This window comes from Archocentrus centrarchus, chromosome 24 (genome assembly GCF_007364275.1).
Source record: "Archocentrus centrarchus isolate MPI-CPG fArcCen1 chromosome 24, fArcCen1, whole genome shotgun sequence".
NCBI classification, from domain to species: domain Eukaryota; kingdom Metazoa; phylum Chordata; class Actinopteri; order Cichliformes; family Cichlidae; genus Archocentrus; species Archocentrus centrarchus.
The window spans coordinates 3,837,585-3,853,698 of NC_044369.1; the positions used below are offsets into that span (position 1 = coordinate 3,837,585).

At 37.6% G+C, this 16,114-nt stretch overlaps 2 protein-coding genes across 2 annotated transcripts; both read right to left on the reverse strand.

Annotated features, from left to right (window-relative positions):
- Positions 1 to 1,165: 1,165 nt before the first annotated feature.
- On the reverse strand, positions 1,166 to 4,273 carry LOC115774662 (uncharacterized). The gene is made up of 9 exons (XM_030722020.1): positions 4,135 to 4,273; positions 3,660 to 4,001; positions 3,270 to 3,524; positions 3,066 to 3,170; positions 2,855 to 2,950; positions 2,061 to 2,147; positions 1,951 to 1,976; positions 1,564 to 1,681; positions 1,166 to 1,420 (listed from the first exon to the last, which is right to left on the reverse strand). The coding sequence occupies exons 1-8, from the start codon at positions 4,190 to 4,192 to the stop codon at positions 1,604 to 1,606; spliced, it is 1,047 nt and encodes a 348-aa protein (XP_030577880.1). The 5' UTR covers positions 4,193 to 4,273; the 3' UTR covers positions 1,166 to 1,420; positions 1,564 to 1,603.
- A 7,126-nt stretch (positions 4,274 to 11,399) lies between these two features.
- LOC115774709 (proline-rich nuclear receptor coactivator 1-like) lies at positions 11,400 to 15,307 on the reverse strand. Its single transcript, XM_030722094.1, has 2 exons — positions 14,672 to 15,307; positions 11,400 to 12,687 (listed from the first exon to the last, which is right to left on the reverse strand). The coding sequence occupies exons 1-2, from the start codon at positions 14,999 to 15,001 to the stop codon at positions 12,217 to 12,219; spliced, it is 801 nt and encodes a 266-aa protein (XP_030577954.1). The 5' UTR covers positions 15,002 to 15,307; the 3' UTR covers positions 11,400 to 12,216.
- Between the last annotated feature and the right edge of the window lie 807 nt (positions 15,308 to 16,114).

Here is a 16,114-nt window from a genome sequence, read left to right on the forward strand (position 1 = left end):
AAAGGTCAGCTTTATATTTCCCTGGTTTACCTTTGAACCTCTCTCACACTTAGACAGTACAGAGAAACAGTGTATGGTTCTAATGCAAATACTCTTGAGAAGGAAGAAGGCAAATGTTAAAAATAATCATGGTCATATAATACAATTTTACTCACTTTAATTAATCACACAGAAATGAGAGAAGCTTTGGGAGAAACTTCAGTTATTTCAGGTCATCTGTGTCTCCCTCTTGTGTTGACGTTCCTTTTATATTAAATTTGGAAAAAATAAATGATCTGCTTTTGAGTTCAGAGCAGTTCTTGCACTGCCTTATTAGTTTATTGATGCATCATTGATTATTGGTATGTTTGGTTTTGTGTCACCTGGTGGAGAGACAGAGAGAGAAAAGTTCAAAGCAAAAGTTTATGTTTTCTTATCTTCTGTCGTCTTCTTTGAGCTGCTCCCTTTAGGGGGTGATACTGTGGATCATCTGTCTCCATCTCACTCGATCATCTGTCACACTAACCCTCTCCCTGTCTTCCTTCAGTACTTGAACCAACTCTGTGGTCTTCCTCATTTCCTCCTGCCTGGCCGCTTCATATTGAACATCCTTTGTCCAATATATCCACTCTTCCTGCTCTGCAAATCTTCAGACCATCTCAGCCTTCCCTGTGTCTCCAATCCACTCAACCTCAGCTGTCCTGATGCACTCATTTCTATCTTGTCCATCCTGGTCACTCCCACTGAAGAGCTCTGCCACCTCCACCTCCTGTCTTTTTGTCAGTACCACCATCTCCAAACCACACATCACAGCTGGTCACAAAATAGGTGTCCCTATATTGTTTCAGGAAGTTGGAGCTTCCCTGGTCATTGATTTGATTCTGTTCATGTAGTGGGACGTCATGCCTGCTCCAAGGCGCCGACTTATTCACCACTCTGAGTGGATGTCTACACAGTCTGAACCAGAGCTTCTGTCTTCTCACTGGAAGCAATTTATATATTCATAATTACATGATAATTTGAACAACCCATGAATTACTGCATCTTTAAGCCTTCTTTGATGCTTTGACAGTGTCTAAAATGCTGTGACTTCAGGTGAAATCTAAAGAAGAGAGAAGCTGCAGTGGACATTTCAACCTTTAATCATATTTTTTTTTTAAAAAGGTACAATAAGGTTTTCTTTTACCATAAAATGATTCATTTAATCATCAGCTCGAACACGAGCTGCTACCAATAAAAAACATGCAAGTACTTAACAAACCGAATAACATTAAGTCTCTTATAATCATTTACAGAGAAATAAAATATAAATGTCAGAGATATTGAAAGGTTGGTTGGTAGACTTAAAAAAAAAAAAAAGAGAAGTTGCACTAAACAACCAGGCAGAGGACGGAAGTGGAGACCCGACGGCTGACTCACACAGACCGACTCATCGGGGAGTCTGAGGGAACAAAACAAAATATGAAAAACTGCTCAGATACACTTATACACAGATTCAAGTGTTAATCATAAAATGATGTGATGTTCATAATTTGTTTTATATGTCAAGGATTATAAATGAACTCCTGATGGGATCATACTGACAATACAACTGACGACTTGTCTGGTGAGTTGATGTTATTTATCAGCTGAGTCTGATAGAAAATAAGCCTCTGGGATTTTCATAATTCACTGCATCATCTTCGTTTTCATCATGGTGGATCTGTGAAGAAAAGACACACAGTACTCATGAAAATCTGAGTTACATAAATAAAAATAAATGAATGCACCTTCAGTGACGATATCGAAGAGTGCATCATTGATCTGCTTTTTCAATATTTTAATCTCTGCTGAATCAGATTCAGCACAAGAAATCCTAAATATTCTCAGACTGTACATATCACCCACAGATAATAACAATAATAAAAAAACAAAAAAAACAAAACCAAATGACAGAAATACAACTTTAACTTTATTCGGTTTTGTACTCACTACATAATTCATCTGGTGCGTGTTCCCTTAAAACAGAGAAGAAAGTCAGTTTCAGTTTAAATTAACAGTAAAAATGTAAAATCATTAAAAACAAAAACAAATATTAGAACCTTTAGTTCGAATCCATATCACAACTGTGACAACGGTTATTAGAAGAGCTGCACAGACAACACAGACGACAGTGAGCCTCCCCGATCCTGCAAAGAGAACAAATAATTAAAACCAGTCAAATAACCTGATGCTTTAAAATTATATTCACTACTACTTGTTTGCTTTCTGTGCAATTTGATTTAAATTTCCATGTCTCTAAATCTCAATCCAGTCTATAAACAACCATCTCAAACTCAAGTTAGAGGCAAAATTCATAATTAAAACTCATCACACTGCCTCAGAACAAACTCTGTTTTCATGTCTTCGTTTCTATCAGCAGATTTACTGCCCGACACCTGACGGCTATTTTACTTGTTTCCCGCTAATGATCAGTTACAGGAACAGCATGAAAAATATGTCAGAACATAAAAGCATGATGAACAATTTTGTTTATGGCAAATTTAAACAAATCACAAAACTGAAAATTAGAGCTTTAATTTATGATTTTATGGTAAATCACTCCTCACAGCTCACCAGGTCTGCATGAAGTATGATTTTATTTATTTGTATTTACTTTTTGATACTGTATATAGTGTAAAATTGATGCAAATAGGTAGCAGTGTTTGGAAACAAATCAATAGTTATCATATAGATCACTTTCATGTTTGGTTTCCTACAAAGATATGCAGTCAGTTTTGTCTCAGCACAAAGTAATTACCTATTAAAACAAATCCCATAAAAAAAACAAGGCAAAAATGAAAGCTAAAAACATATTACAGACACATAAAATACAGACCCAGTGTTGAGTAACTACCTCTTAAGTCAACATCAGTCAGTGGGTTTGACCTGGCTGATGCTGTGCTGGTTTCCGTGTATCCGGTTGGGTTGTGTGTTGTTGATTTTGTCTCACCTGGAAAAATCAGTTGAACCAAAAGTGCTCGAATTCACGTTTTTCATCAGCAGTGAATATAAAGATGAAGTACATCAGCTGCACCATCTTAAACAGGATCTCATCGTGATCTCACCTGTTTTATCACCTGAAGCTTCAGCGGCTGCTGTCGAGGCTGAGACTGATTCTGTGGGGCCTTCAGCCGTGCTCGTTGATCTAGTCGTTTCAATTTTTGTGTCATCTGAATAAATGAAAAAAGCCCAAAAATACCTCATGATTTTTTAGGATATATTTCCTTTTGGGTCACCTTGAACAGCTCATCATGATCACAGTGTCTCACCTGAAAGGTGGGGGCTGAAGGTGAACCGATGCTCTTCACCTGTGTTGGTATTGTTTGCTTTACACGTCACTGAGTGATCCCTTGATGAGAAAGCAGACGCCAGAAAATTCACAGAAGCAAAACAACGGCCGATTCTTAGCATAAATGCTGGAGTCACAGTATGATTCCACTCCCACATCACTGAGTAATGACACATTCCCAGTGACACCACAGAGCATATCAGCTTCACCCCATCAGCCCTCTTCAGTTCAGTAACTGAAGAAAGAGAAAATGTAAGACGACACAAATTAGACTCATCATCTTCATCGCTTTTCTCATCATTATTGTCATGTTTCCATGTTTAGTGTTAAAAACAGTTTGAGCTGAGATTGTTTTGACAGGAATACTCACTGTTAACAACAGACAGATCAAACACAGTCCGATGAACCAAATCAATGTGACCTTGCTTTCCTGATTTGTATTGTTTACAGTCATAATAACCGGCATCCTCAGCTGTGACCTGCTTAATAACCAGAGAACAGTTGGCTGTCATGCTCAGTCTGTCTGAATACTTTTGGCCGATTTCACCTGTTGCCCCAGGTGTGATCGTTACTACTTCCCTACCAAAGATCATCCACTCAACACCGCTACAGTTCTCCGGAATGTTTTCCATGTTTGGAAAAGGCAAAGTGACGTCTTCTCCGGCTCTGTTTAAAATGTATTTTTCAGGTGTCGGTGCGATGTAACATAAATCTGAAAAATAAATAACAGCACAGACAAATTTTACAGTCAGAGTGAAGATCCACTAAAGCAGTCACAGTTATCGTGTTTGCTCTAAAAGAGGGTTAATGAGCAGAAAACGATGTTTTCTTGTCTGTATCTTCACCTGCAGAAGGAATCATCAGCATCAGGCAGGATATTTGAATCCATCTGCGTTCGGCCATCGTGCTTCTCGGTCTCGGTCTCCTTCTGAAGCTCAAATGTCAAAGTGTCAGAGCTCGTCTGTTTTTGAGACGATTTCTAGTCTGCAGCATTTAACAGATCAGAGTTTTTTAGGAATCAGTCTATTTATATTTGTACTTCCTTGTCTGAGTGATGTCATTTCATCATCTTAACTTTTCACTTCTTCATTGTAACTTCACTTATTTAGTTTTATTCACTCTAACTTTATGTACATGGAAAGTAAATTCATGAAGCTCTTTTAAACAAGTAAAAAACAAAAGTTATATCGAGACTCAAGAGCTGCACATTTTCTTCCAGCTGCGCGGTGCCTTTGTGATGTTTGTGGGGCTCTAAACAGAAGCAGATGTGTGTCTGTAAGATGATTGTGATCTTGCAATAATGCAGCTTGTTTTTTATAAGAACAGAGAGGTGGACGGTCAAACTCCCTGCCCAGGACAGTGGGACTCTCTGAAGTAACAGATACAGCTGCCGACATTGTTACAGTCTTTTTCATCATTTTTACACTTGATTAAATGAAGGGGAAACATTTTGATGAGAGTGTAATGAGAGCAACAGAGACAAACATCAGAGGAATGAAGATTTAACTCACTGATGAGCTGATTTAAATCTAATTGTTTCAGTCGTTATTATTAATAACATGCTGTTTAATGATCAAATGAAATGTTTTCTGACCTTGTGTTGCATTTCTTATTATAGCTTTTATTCAGCGGAGTATTGAGTTCTTTTGTATTCAATAACATCTGTGCTTACAGATTTTTTTGAGTTGTGCTGCCTAAAAGAGTGAAAGTTTCCAGCCTGAGTAGAGAGGACATGGAGTAGTGAGGACAGAGAGGCTGTTGTTCAATTTAATTCAATCAGTTCAATTTTATTTATATAGCGCCAAATCACAACAATCAGTCACTTCAAGGTGCTTGTAGAGGTTTTATTTAGAAACAGTGTGCATCACTGAATCACTCAGACAAACATAAATCATCATGAGCGTTGCATACTTGAGACCTGAAGTTATGTAAACCACCCAAAAGGAGCACATTCTGTCTCGGTGAGTTTGTAAAATGTTTGGCACCCTAAAGAAGAGAAGATGAGACAGGAAGCTGAACAGGTGATGGTTTATTAGAGCAGAAACAGCACTGAAACTCTTTGCCCATGACAGCTCGACTGTCTGTGGCTGATCAGTGACAAATGCATTTGCAGAAGTGAGACCTAGTTTAGTCTTATTCCCCATTTTAAGGACTTCTGAGAAAGGAAGAGGAAGCATTTTAATGAAAATGGCAGCAGAGACAAACATCACATGAACCTGAGATAAACTTAAAAACACAAATATTTAAGAGGAAGTGATTGGATAACATCTGTTTCAACGATTAACAGCAAGTATCCTCAGATTTGTTTAGAACATGGGGTGCCATGTTGCCCTCCTTTAAGAGGAAAGGTTTTTAAATCAATTCTTTTTCACTAAAATAAATTAATACATTTCTGTGATATAACTAGAAACTTTTATTGAGCCGGATCAGCAGCTGTTGTATCACCACTCCTGCTGTGTAGTAGGAAGTCACATCACTGCTTTTGCTGTGTTAGGGGGGGGGGGTTTGTCCTGCTGATGGTTATTTGATGTTGTCTAACATGCATTTGAATTTATACTTGAGTTTTGATTGTATTAAAGCTGTGCTTCAGTGTTCATTTCTGACTGCAGCGTTCATTCATTGAATTTTCAGTTCTTTTCCTTCATTAAAGTCTGTGTTCACTGTTGTGAGGAGAGAGAGGCTGCAGTGGAGGATTTAATCAGCAGTATTGTTTTAAAATCAATAAAGAAAACATTAAAGGTTACAAATATCACAAAAATATTGTTACTTAATGTCAGTTCATTAAAATAACTGGCTGGTTGAACACAGTCTGTCAGTCATAGGCCTGTTGTTTACGTCACTCATGAACATCATTAGAGATTCATGTGATAAGAATAACAGAAAATGTACCAAAAAATAAGGAACACTGTATGTTTCAAACCTGAATATGTGCAGCTGCAGAACCACTGAGCAGGTACACACAGTCCCATCCTAAAGTCCGTCTGTGATGGATGCTGGGACGAGACTCAGAGGAGAAGACGAGTGATGAAGGTGAATATACAAACACCGTAAAGTTAACATAAATGTTTACATTAATCAGTGCAATAACAGGCGAACACTTAAACTCTTTTCCTGCTACAGTTTGACCCTGTGGCCCAGATTCCCATAAAGGGATTATGTCAAATCCTGGACTAAATACTTTTTCCTATTGTGGTCTTCATTGACTTTTTTCCTTTTAGTCTAGGACCATGCTTAATCCATGACTGGGAAACTGGCTGTGTACGTCTAACATGGTTACAGCTGCAGAAGGAAGCTAAGATCATTTTAAGATGTTTGTTCCTCATTTTTGGCTTATTCCAGAGAACTGATGAGGAAGTGTTTTGATGAAGAGAAGACAGAAAACAGGAAGTCATGGAGAGAGAAACCACTCTTGGTGAAAACATCACAATTCTTAGAAACTCACAATCTAGTTACAAAAACAATATACAAAACTTCCAAGTAATGCAGAAAATGCAAATGTCATTAGTGTGCTTTCTATTTCATACAATCACATGCTCATACGTCTTATAATTAATAATAATTTAGGAGCTACATTATAATGACCTAAGTGAATTTCAGGTGCATCATAACTCAGTTTGCATTAGTTATCAGTTTAAATGTTGCTGTTGGCAGCCTTTAGAGGAAAATATGACAGAATCAGCAACTAATTTCAGTATAACAAGAAATTACTCTGTTTATATTAATTTAGAAAAATCCAACTTTGATCATTAATTTATATTTTCCACATGTAGTTTTAATTATGTGTGTAACATCTCATTTTTCTAATATTTGTGATACTGTAGTTTAATAATATTTATGAAAAAAATGCAGCATCACTGCCAGTGCTCCCTCGTGAGCACGTTCAAAGCCAGACTGGGAAACCCACGGTTAATTTATTGAGTTGAAATCAGCTTCATATGACCAGTTAACCCAGCGAATCATCCTAGAGTAAGCGAAGCCATAAAAAGGAGCGTTTTAAAAAAAGCCATGACCTCAGTGTGTTTTACTTTCTTTGCAGTGCGTGACACATACAAAAAAATTAGGAACTGGGTGCATGCTTACAGACTGAGGACCTCTAGTGGCTGGAAGAGGATATGCAAGGAAAAAAATTAAAAAAAAAAAAAAACAGGTTTGTTCTCCACGCTTTCAGCTTAAAAAGACAAGAAAACACACAGAAAAGTAAAACTGAATGTACATTTTAATTGCAGATTACTTACAATAAAAACTGATAAAGGATTTTGATTTTACTTAAAGCTCAATAAAGACATTTTATAAAAGCCAAAGTGGTCTGTCTTCTATGACGGAGTATTAGTGACACATTAAAAACATTTTAATTGTGCATTTTGAGAATAAAGTCAAAATTTTGAGAACATAGTCAAAATACTACCTTCAACAAAATACCTTGTATAGATGAATAAGTGACATCATACTTCAGAATCGGTTTTAGTAACAAGGAAATTATTTCTCTTTCAGCACATAAACATAATGTGCTGATAAATATGAGGATTTTAAAGAGATGGTGCAGAAAGCTTCATCTGCTCACACACACACACACAAAAACACACAAACTTGGAAGAGCTGGCTGGATTGGTGCAAAATTAAATAGCTGGCAAAGGACAGATGAAAGGATGCTGATGGTTACACCTCTGTGCAGTACAGAGGGGACATGTTGACAGCTGATCAAGTTGTTTCACTAACTCATCAACCCAAAGCATTTTGTAGAGGGTAAAGCAGCCACAACTTGAACTGACAACTTCAACCTTATTTTGGACTTTTTTCTCAAAATTAAATTTAAAAAATTAAAAGAAAATCTTAATGTGACCGTAATGTGCCTTTGTATTCTTTAAATGAGATGCGATTAAGATTATAAAACAAATATTCACTCAGACTAAAAGGAAAATATCTTGAAACACAAAAACAGAATTCATCCTAAAGTTATCTCAATCTCAATGTGTATTGCAACTTCTTTCATTAACCTATAATGAAGAAATAGCAAGAGGCAAGAGATGCAGTACCAAGACATGGAGTGAAAAAAATCTGGAGGTGCAAACAATACATGGTAGATAAGATATGATATGATAATGCATGGTGAAGTCCTGCAAGAAGAGAAGGCACAACAGCAGAAACTACACCAAGAGCTGCAGTGCAAACTCCACAAACTGGAGAGAAAGAAATATGGAGAAAGATGCAGAATATCCTCCAAGATTTTGAGAAGAAATATACAGAATTGCAAATACTTTATAGATGTAAAAGAGAAAAAAAATACAACAGAGGACAAGAAGAAAGAACTGAAGAAATTATGCATAGAGATGCAGTAAAGGAATCAAAAAATGGTGAACACATGTGCAAGGATTGTATAATGAAGTACAGAAATGCAGGAGAAGTGATGCCTGGATAAACACAGATAAATGTACGTTTCAAGAAATGCAGAGGAGAAATCAGGACTTATAACCCATGCATGACAAAGTACAACAAAGGAAAACAGTCTTTCTGTTGCTTCAGCACGGCTGAATCTGCTGTGGGCCGGTGAAAGTTTGTAGCATAAGCTTAGAGAAATGTGCCTGTTCCCAGGCCCTCTGACTGCAGGTGCTGTCCATGGTGCTGATCAAAAGCTGGAATGATGCTATTGAAATTACTGATTATTGCTATACGCAATTATTTTTGCACTTACACTGTGTGTGTGTGTGTGTGTGTGTGAGAGAGAGAGAGTTGTGAGGCCCCCCCCCACCATCAAAATTTCACCTGTATCCTCATATATTAAAAAACTATGAAAACCAAAATGTGTATGTGCAGAATTTGCACAGTAAAGAAGCTCAGTGGCTTTTTTGTCCATAAATTCTTCTTTAATTATAAATTCTTTAATTCTCCATGAGTGAATAAAACATTAAATCCAATCTGAATTTAATTTAAATCTTTTCTAAGTGCTTTATGATTTCTAAATAGGCCAGGTCAAATTAGAATAAGACTCAGCAGGCGGTCACTGTGTCCAGTCCCAGAGCACATTTATGGCAATGATGTAGCTGCCAGAAACTCTGCTCCTTTCAATTTTTCAGGGTTTTTCTCACAATATAAATTTGTACACTGTGACTAATCAGTGGATTTAATTCCGTGTCAGACTCAATATTCCCAACACCTTCAGTTAGTCACAGGATCGAGAGGGATTTGCAACATTTTACCGCGGGTAGGACGTGGTCCATCTTAGAAATGGATTGAGGAATATTTGGAAGAATTCTTTACTATTGGTAAAACTAGACGTTTTGCATCACATCTTCAACAACACATCAACCTGAATCTTGAGGTTTTAATCCAGATCCAGGTGAATTAATAAGAGGTGTGAACAGCGGTCCGCAGTTTTTCACGGCTCTGCATATAATACGATATATACTGAAATAACACAGCCTATTTCTTTCAGTCAAAGCAATTTGCTAGAACGAGATAAGCACTGTAGTTAAACGAGCTATTTTTTAAATGATGGCGTGACGCTGTAATAGAAAACTGCAAGTTCCTTATTCTGGTAAAAGTATTTCCTTATGTGATTTTCACAGAAATAACTGCAGCTGTAATGAACACTCAAACACCACCACTGTAGGGGTAATCAATATTTTAATAGAGTTTTAAATTTAGATATGAAAGACTTCATAAAATAAAATGTCTTTGATTCTCAAATTGTGGCATGGACATGTATTTTAAGCTTATTCTTATAAATGGAATGGAATGATTTTAAAAACACTGCAATAAAATGGGCAGTTTTTTTTTTTTTGCTACATTAATACAATTTTCCATTCAAGTGGCGTCACAGAGGTCAAGGAAAAAAAAAAAAAAAAAAAGATCCAGCAGCTGCCTGCATCCATGAAAAACAAGTAAAAAGAAAAAAAAGAAAACCTGTGGTACATAATCACAAAATGATCTGTCAAATCAACACATACTGCACTCCTGGTAAACATTCATGTAAGTAAGAAATGAGAGTATAGGTAAGAGGTACGTGGCATGAGCAGGTGAGTCAAAATTAAGTCCCCTTTAAAGAGGGGGGAAAAAAAAACAAAAAAACAAAAAAAAAAACTGTACGTCCACACGAAGCTGACACGATTTCTAACAAGTTGACATGTGGGAACGATGCGGGTCTACAACAGTGTTTTTGTCCTTTTGTTTACTCGCCATCATCACTGAAAAAGCTAAACTTTAAAAATTAATCTCTTTACAACTTACTTTAATCTTTTTTTCATTCAGCAAATAAACAGCTCACAAACGCTCTCCCGAGACTCTGTTCTTTCCTCGTTTAGACATCCTCCCTTTACTGCATGTTCACTCACTTTTACTGCCACACAACAGCACAAATCAGCACGAGGCTGCTGGACTGCCTGATTCATATCTACATAAAATGTCTGAGATCAGCTCAAAATTTAGACGATTTCCAGATTCAAAAGCAACACAATGAAATGTTTTTAGAAGATTTGAGAAGCTGGAAGCAGCAAATGTTCGGGGCTCTTTTTTTTTTTTTTTTCTGTTTAATCAACTCACTCCAATCCTGATATTTCATAGAAAAATGAGGACAGCTGAGTTACTCATTCACTAACACTTAAAGTGCCTAATCATCAAAAAATTAAGAAAACTGTCTTCTTACTGTTACTGCCATGAGGTCCGCAGACATTATTGTGTAGACATACTTGAGATACCATTTTGTAAACATTAGCTTTCTGGTGTGGAGACCAAAAAAGCAAAACAAAATAAAAAAATAAAATAAAATAAAATGGGGCTTCGCGCTCAATAGAAACGGGAAAAAAAACAAAAAACAAAAAGCTAGCTTAATGTGGACGTACTTCTTTTACATCAGTGCAATGAAGTTAAAAAAGAAAAAAGCACTTTGTGTGGATGCAGGACACTGGCTTTCTGCAGCAGCTGGTTTGTGCGACTTTTCAAATTGTCGTCTTCTTGCGTCCACTAAGGCTTCAGCGGCCCCTTCAGCTTCACAGTCCCTGATTTGCCTCTAGACTCTCCACTGGCTGGACCCGTGTTCAGGGAAGGGAAACAACTTCAGCTAGCAGCTGTAACTTAAGGGCATGCCTTTGTTTTGTTTCTTTTTTTTGGGGGGTGGGGGTGGGGGGTGGGGGGGTGGTCCGCTTTCCACGCCATTTTGAAAGGTACCCAGCCAGAATCCTGGAAGTCCTCCTCTCCTGTGCTCTGAGCTGGCTGGTGAATTCATCAAAGTGGCTGGTCAAGCTTTGGAACATCAACGTATCCTGCCCTTCCCGATGGTTCTCAGTGTAAATCAGTAAGAACAGTCTTTCTTACATCCACTGTGCCTCACACTGATGAAGCTGTAACAAAGTGCCTCAGTTTGCAGGGGACTATTTTTTTTTTTTCCTGGAAAAACCTCAGTAACAAAACTAGAATCTCAGTTAAAATAACAAGAAAAATATACACAAATATATGCTTACAATATATTATGTACATTTACACAAGTGTTTAAAAAGTCAAACACGTGGCTGCCATTTCATAAGTGTTCACAAAGAAAGTGCCATCATCACTTTGCATGACGTAAACATGAGACACTGATTGTTTTGCTGCTGGAGGCGACTTCAGCTCACGTCTGCACAATCTCACTATCAAAAACAACAACAACAAAAATAATCTATCTGCTGACCAGAAGTCAGGAAGTATCTGATAAACATCTGACATACACAGCATGTCAGTCAGATTTCCAGCAACAACACAACGTGTACATAATGTTCACAAATGCAGGCAGCATGTTGGCTAATGGGAAATTGTACTACAGTGACTAAAACTCCCTACATTATATTGCAGTGTGTTAAAAGGCCAAACTACATTTAACTTTCCATTCTAAGTTTCCAATTGTGTTACAGGTGATCACATATCATAGGTCATCTCTGATTTGAAACTCCAAATTGTGGTCATGATGCATCCTGAACCTTCAGCAGCGACTTCAAACGAACAGTCATTTCCTCTTGGCTTTGGTTGCTCTTCAGAGGCTCGTCTTCTCCGACCCAGTGGCTGGGTGGCTTCGGTAAGACACTGGGTGAGGGTGGCTCACTGAACTTAGCTCCAGCATATACCTTCTCACCATCTTTGAGGTATTCAGATGCAGCTTCATCAAGTGGTGCGTTCACAATCTTCACGTTGTTGGAGGCGTGGAGAGGTTTTTTCTGCTCTCGAGCCTGGTGGACAGAGGCGGGTTTATTCGGAGTGCTGCTGTCTTTCTTCTTTGTGGAGTGAGCAGCACCAGGCGTTTGGATCTGCTTGGGCTTATGGCTCCTGGCGTTCACATTATGGCAGGTCTGATCGTGTTTAGGGAGGTTACGGCTAGCCTGACCTCCTGGTTGTGTGGCCCCTCGCTCCAATCTGACACCTTTGGATTTCAGCAGCTACAAAAACAAACATTTTTTTGACAATTACTTAAAAAAATAATTTTATTACTTGACTATAGTCAATGAAATTTAATCATCAGGTATGGCTGCAAACTTTAAAAAATATCCTGGGTTAATATATCCCAGGCTGAAAAACAATGTGTGATGTGTGTGAACAAACACACTCATGTCATGGTGGTGATCTCTTATATATAATGTAGGGACCACTATAGGGGGTATTTTGACCTTAAAACCATTTCCACAAGGTAAACTGTGCCAGGCCCAATCTGCTGCAGCCTCCACTACAGGTGGTCTGTGGGTAAAACACATATGTGGAAACTGAGGGTTTCTGCAGCTTCACCAGCAGGAATGATTACTCTAACTTCCTTCAGACAAATCTCACTCCTTTTCTTTCTGTTGAAACTACAGTGCTGTCAAGATATGATTTGTGCTTGATTTAAATGACAAAAGGAAATCAAGGCAGCCCAACAACAGTTTAATCACTTTTATCTTCTTTATATAATCCTTAGAGGCCAAATTGGTAATTAAAACTAAGTTATAATCATAAAAATGAGTAGATGTTTACATTTGGCTTTGAAACCAAAAATAATACACTAACAGTACAATATCATGACCTTTTAGGCTTATGTGGTGAAGCTGCTGTCAAAGAGTTGCTTATTTCTACAGCCAGTATTTACATAAACATAATGAGTCATCTGGAGTCAATTTAAGTCCAATATTAACTTCCCTCTGAGATCAGTTTGTCAGCTACCGAGACAAACACACAGCCTCAAGTTTAGGTTTCACTTTTGGAGAAACTGAAGTACTCTGTCTATACGTCATTCCTTACTCACTTTATTTCCTTCTGTGATCGCATATCCAAACTCACATCTGTTTACATGTTCACACAGGCATCGCGATGCATAAAGGTAAGATTTGACTAAACCAATGTCACTAAGTTTATTGACCCTTATTGACTCCTAATCAGTTTTGGGGAAGGGGAAAAAAAAAAAAAAAAAAAAAAAAAAAAAAAAACATTATCTGAATATAAATCAGTGTAAAAAATGAGTAGGAAGAGGCTTGTATGTGACTTGGATGTGAAAAAGCCCCGCTCCCAATCAGCTGATGTCATTATTTCGCAATGAACTGAGCTTGGAGGCATACCACTGCAGTAGACTGAACAAGTTCATAGTTGTTCTCCACCCCCCCCAAAAAAACAGTCCACATAACCACACTGCTCTGCTTGTGTGAGTCTATATTACTTTACTTAACAGAAGTAAACACAAATAGTTAGGCTTAAGTAAATTAAACCCCAGTTAAAGAAAGAAAATGTTTAAATGTTAATCCAGTCCTGGTGATTTTCCTTTGGTGGAGGGCCAACTAAAGCTTCTTAAGCAGGAGCCAAACACTTTTAATAAGTAGTAACAAACCTGCACATGTATACTAAATTTAACAAGTCAGGTTTAAGAGAAATATACTTCCTAGATCAAACACATTTTCATTGTCTTTTTTTTGGTGGCCATTATAAATAAAGCCTGAACGTCATCTCCTTTCTGCATTTATCTGACAGACAAGTCTGCCTCCAAATGCGGAATTTGGGACATTTTTTTCTTGATGAATCAGCAGGTGGAAAGAGGAACAGACTTGTTTCAGCAATTATCCTCAACACACAGACTGGTAACTGCGTCACTGGAAAACGCCTCAGGCACAACAACAGAGTTTCAACCTAATTAATTTTGTTTCACTTCCCTGTACTTTTACATTTATTATCAAACACTTCGATGTACACATGGCTGCAAATATCAATTCTTCATAAAATGCTTAGCTTATAAATAACCCCTTACTCGAAGTTCTGATACGTTCAGAAGGTAACAGCTATGATTATACACTTAATTATAAATTTATTTGTCATTATGGTTTTAACGGCCTTTATTTAACATGCTACGCCCTGTTTGTCAGTTAAATACCGAGGCCGGGCAGCGCAGCAGGTGGTAATCTGTACCTCTTTCCTGGCTCCATGTTTGAGGAAATGGAGGGTGAGCACGGTCTCTCCGGACTCGGTACCGCTCTGAGCTGCGGGTCTGTGCCCAGCCGAAGCCGTCAGGGTGTTGTTGTGATTGTTGTGATCGGACAGGCGGCTGCTCGGGCAGTTTCTCGGGGGTTTGTGGTGATGCAGCGCCGCGGTGTTCCGCAGCTTCCTTCCTCCTTTCTTCATCAACACCTGCTTCGTTTTGTTCGTCACATCGCTGCCGGAAATCAGCGATTTTGGGTTGTTGTTTTCGACGTTGCCGATGTTGGCTTCATCGCCGTGAGCGGTAGATCCGTCCAACATATCTGTGAAGTGGCGAAAACATAAACAGGCTGTCCAGTTCGTGCGCGGGTCTGCTGTTTTAGCTAACAACGTCACAAGCTAACAGTTAGCTACCAATTAGCTAAGTGGATAATTCGCTTTTTTTTTCTTTTTTCGAGTTGCCCACACGCAGAAATCAAATACTTAACGGATATAACGTTAAAGTATCTCCCCAGAAGCTCCTATGTGTAAACTTGAAAATTTTTTCAGGTACTGCTGCTAAACAGCAGATAAACGCCTTTTATCTAGATGGCGCGTCGCATAAAGTGAGCCAGTCAAAGCAGAAGTGGCAGCGGGGCGAGCCAAAATAAAACACGTCACTTCCAGCAAAACTTTTCAAAATAAGTCGGCTCGCTTTCCACTTGCCAAAAGTGTAAACGGGCTGAAGACGAAAATGATCCTAAGCAGATGCATATTTAAAAACATATGCATAGTTACATTCATCTCCTTAGGGTATGTTACGTGTTATAGTTGCTTTTTGTTTATTTGTTTGTTTTTAAATGTAAATATAAATATCTCAATACTTTAACAAACACTGGCACAAATGCAAACTAATAAAATAAAGAACTTAAAAAGAAGAGAAAACTAAACTGGAACAAAGTTACTCAACAAAGTGGAATCAGAACAATAAAGAACCATGAAAAAGAATAATTAATGACAAATATAAATCCGCAACTATTCTGGTTTATTTATTTATTCTACTTACTGTTTTTGTTGTTGTTTGTTTTAAGGTTTGCAAAAACTATAATTATATCCACATGGTCAGGTTGTTGAAACGATATTTTTCATATGTTATATATATTTAAGTCTCGCATCTGTTTGTCTTCTCCACATTACTAGCAAAATATTAAAATACACAATTTTAATGTTTCTGGAAGTATTGTGATTACCTCATATATTATCTGGAGTATCTGAGTCTTTATTTGGACAGTGTAAACTTACTAAAAAATGCTAAACCCTCAGACTTACAAAGAAAAGAATACTTAAAATATTAATTACTTTAAGTTTAGTATTTTATTTTTAATTTATTATCATTCAAAAACAGCCTGGTGTGTTTATGCTTTTATAGTCTCCGTAGTCTGTTCATTTAAACAG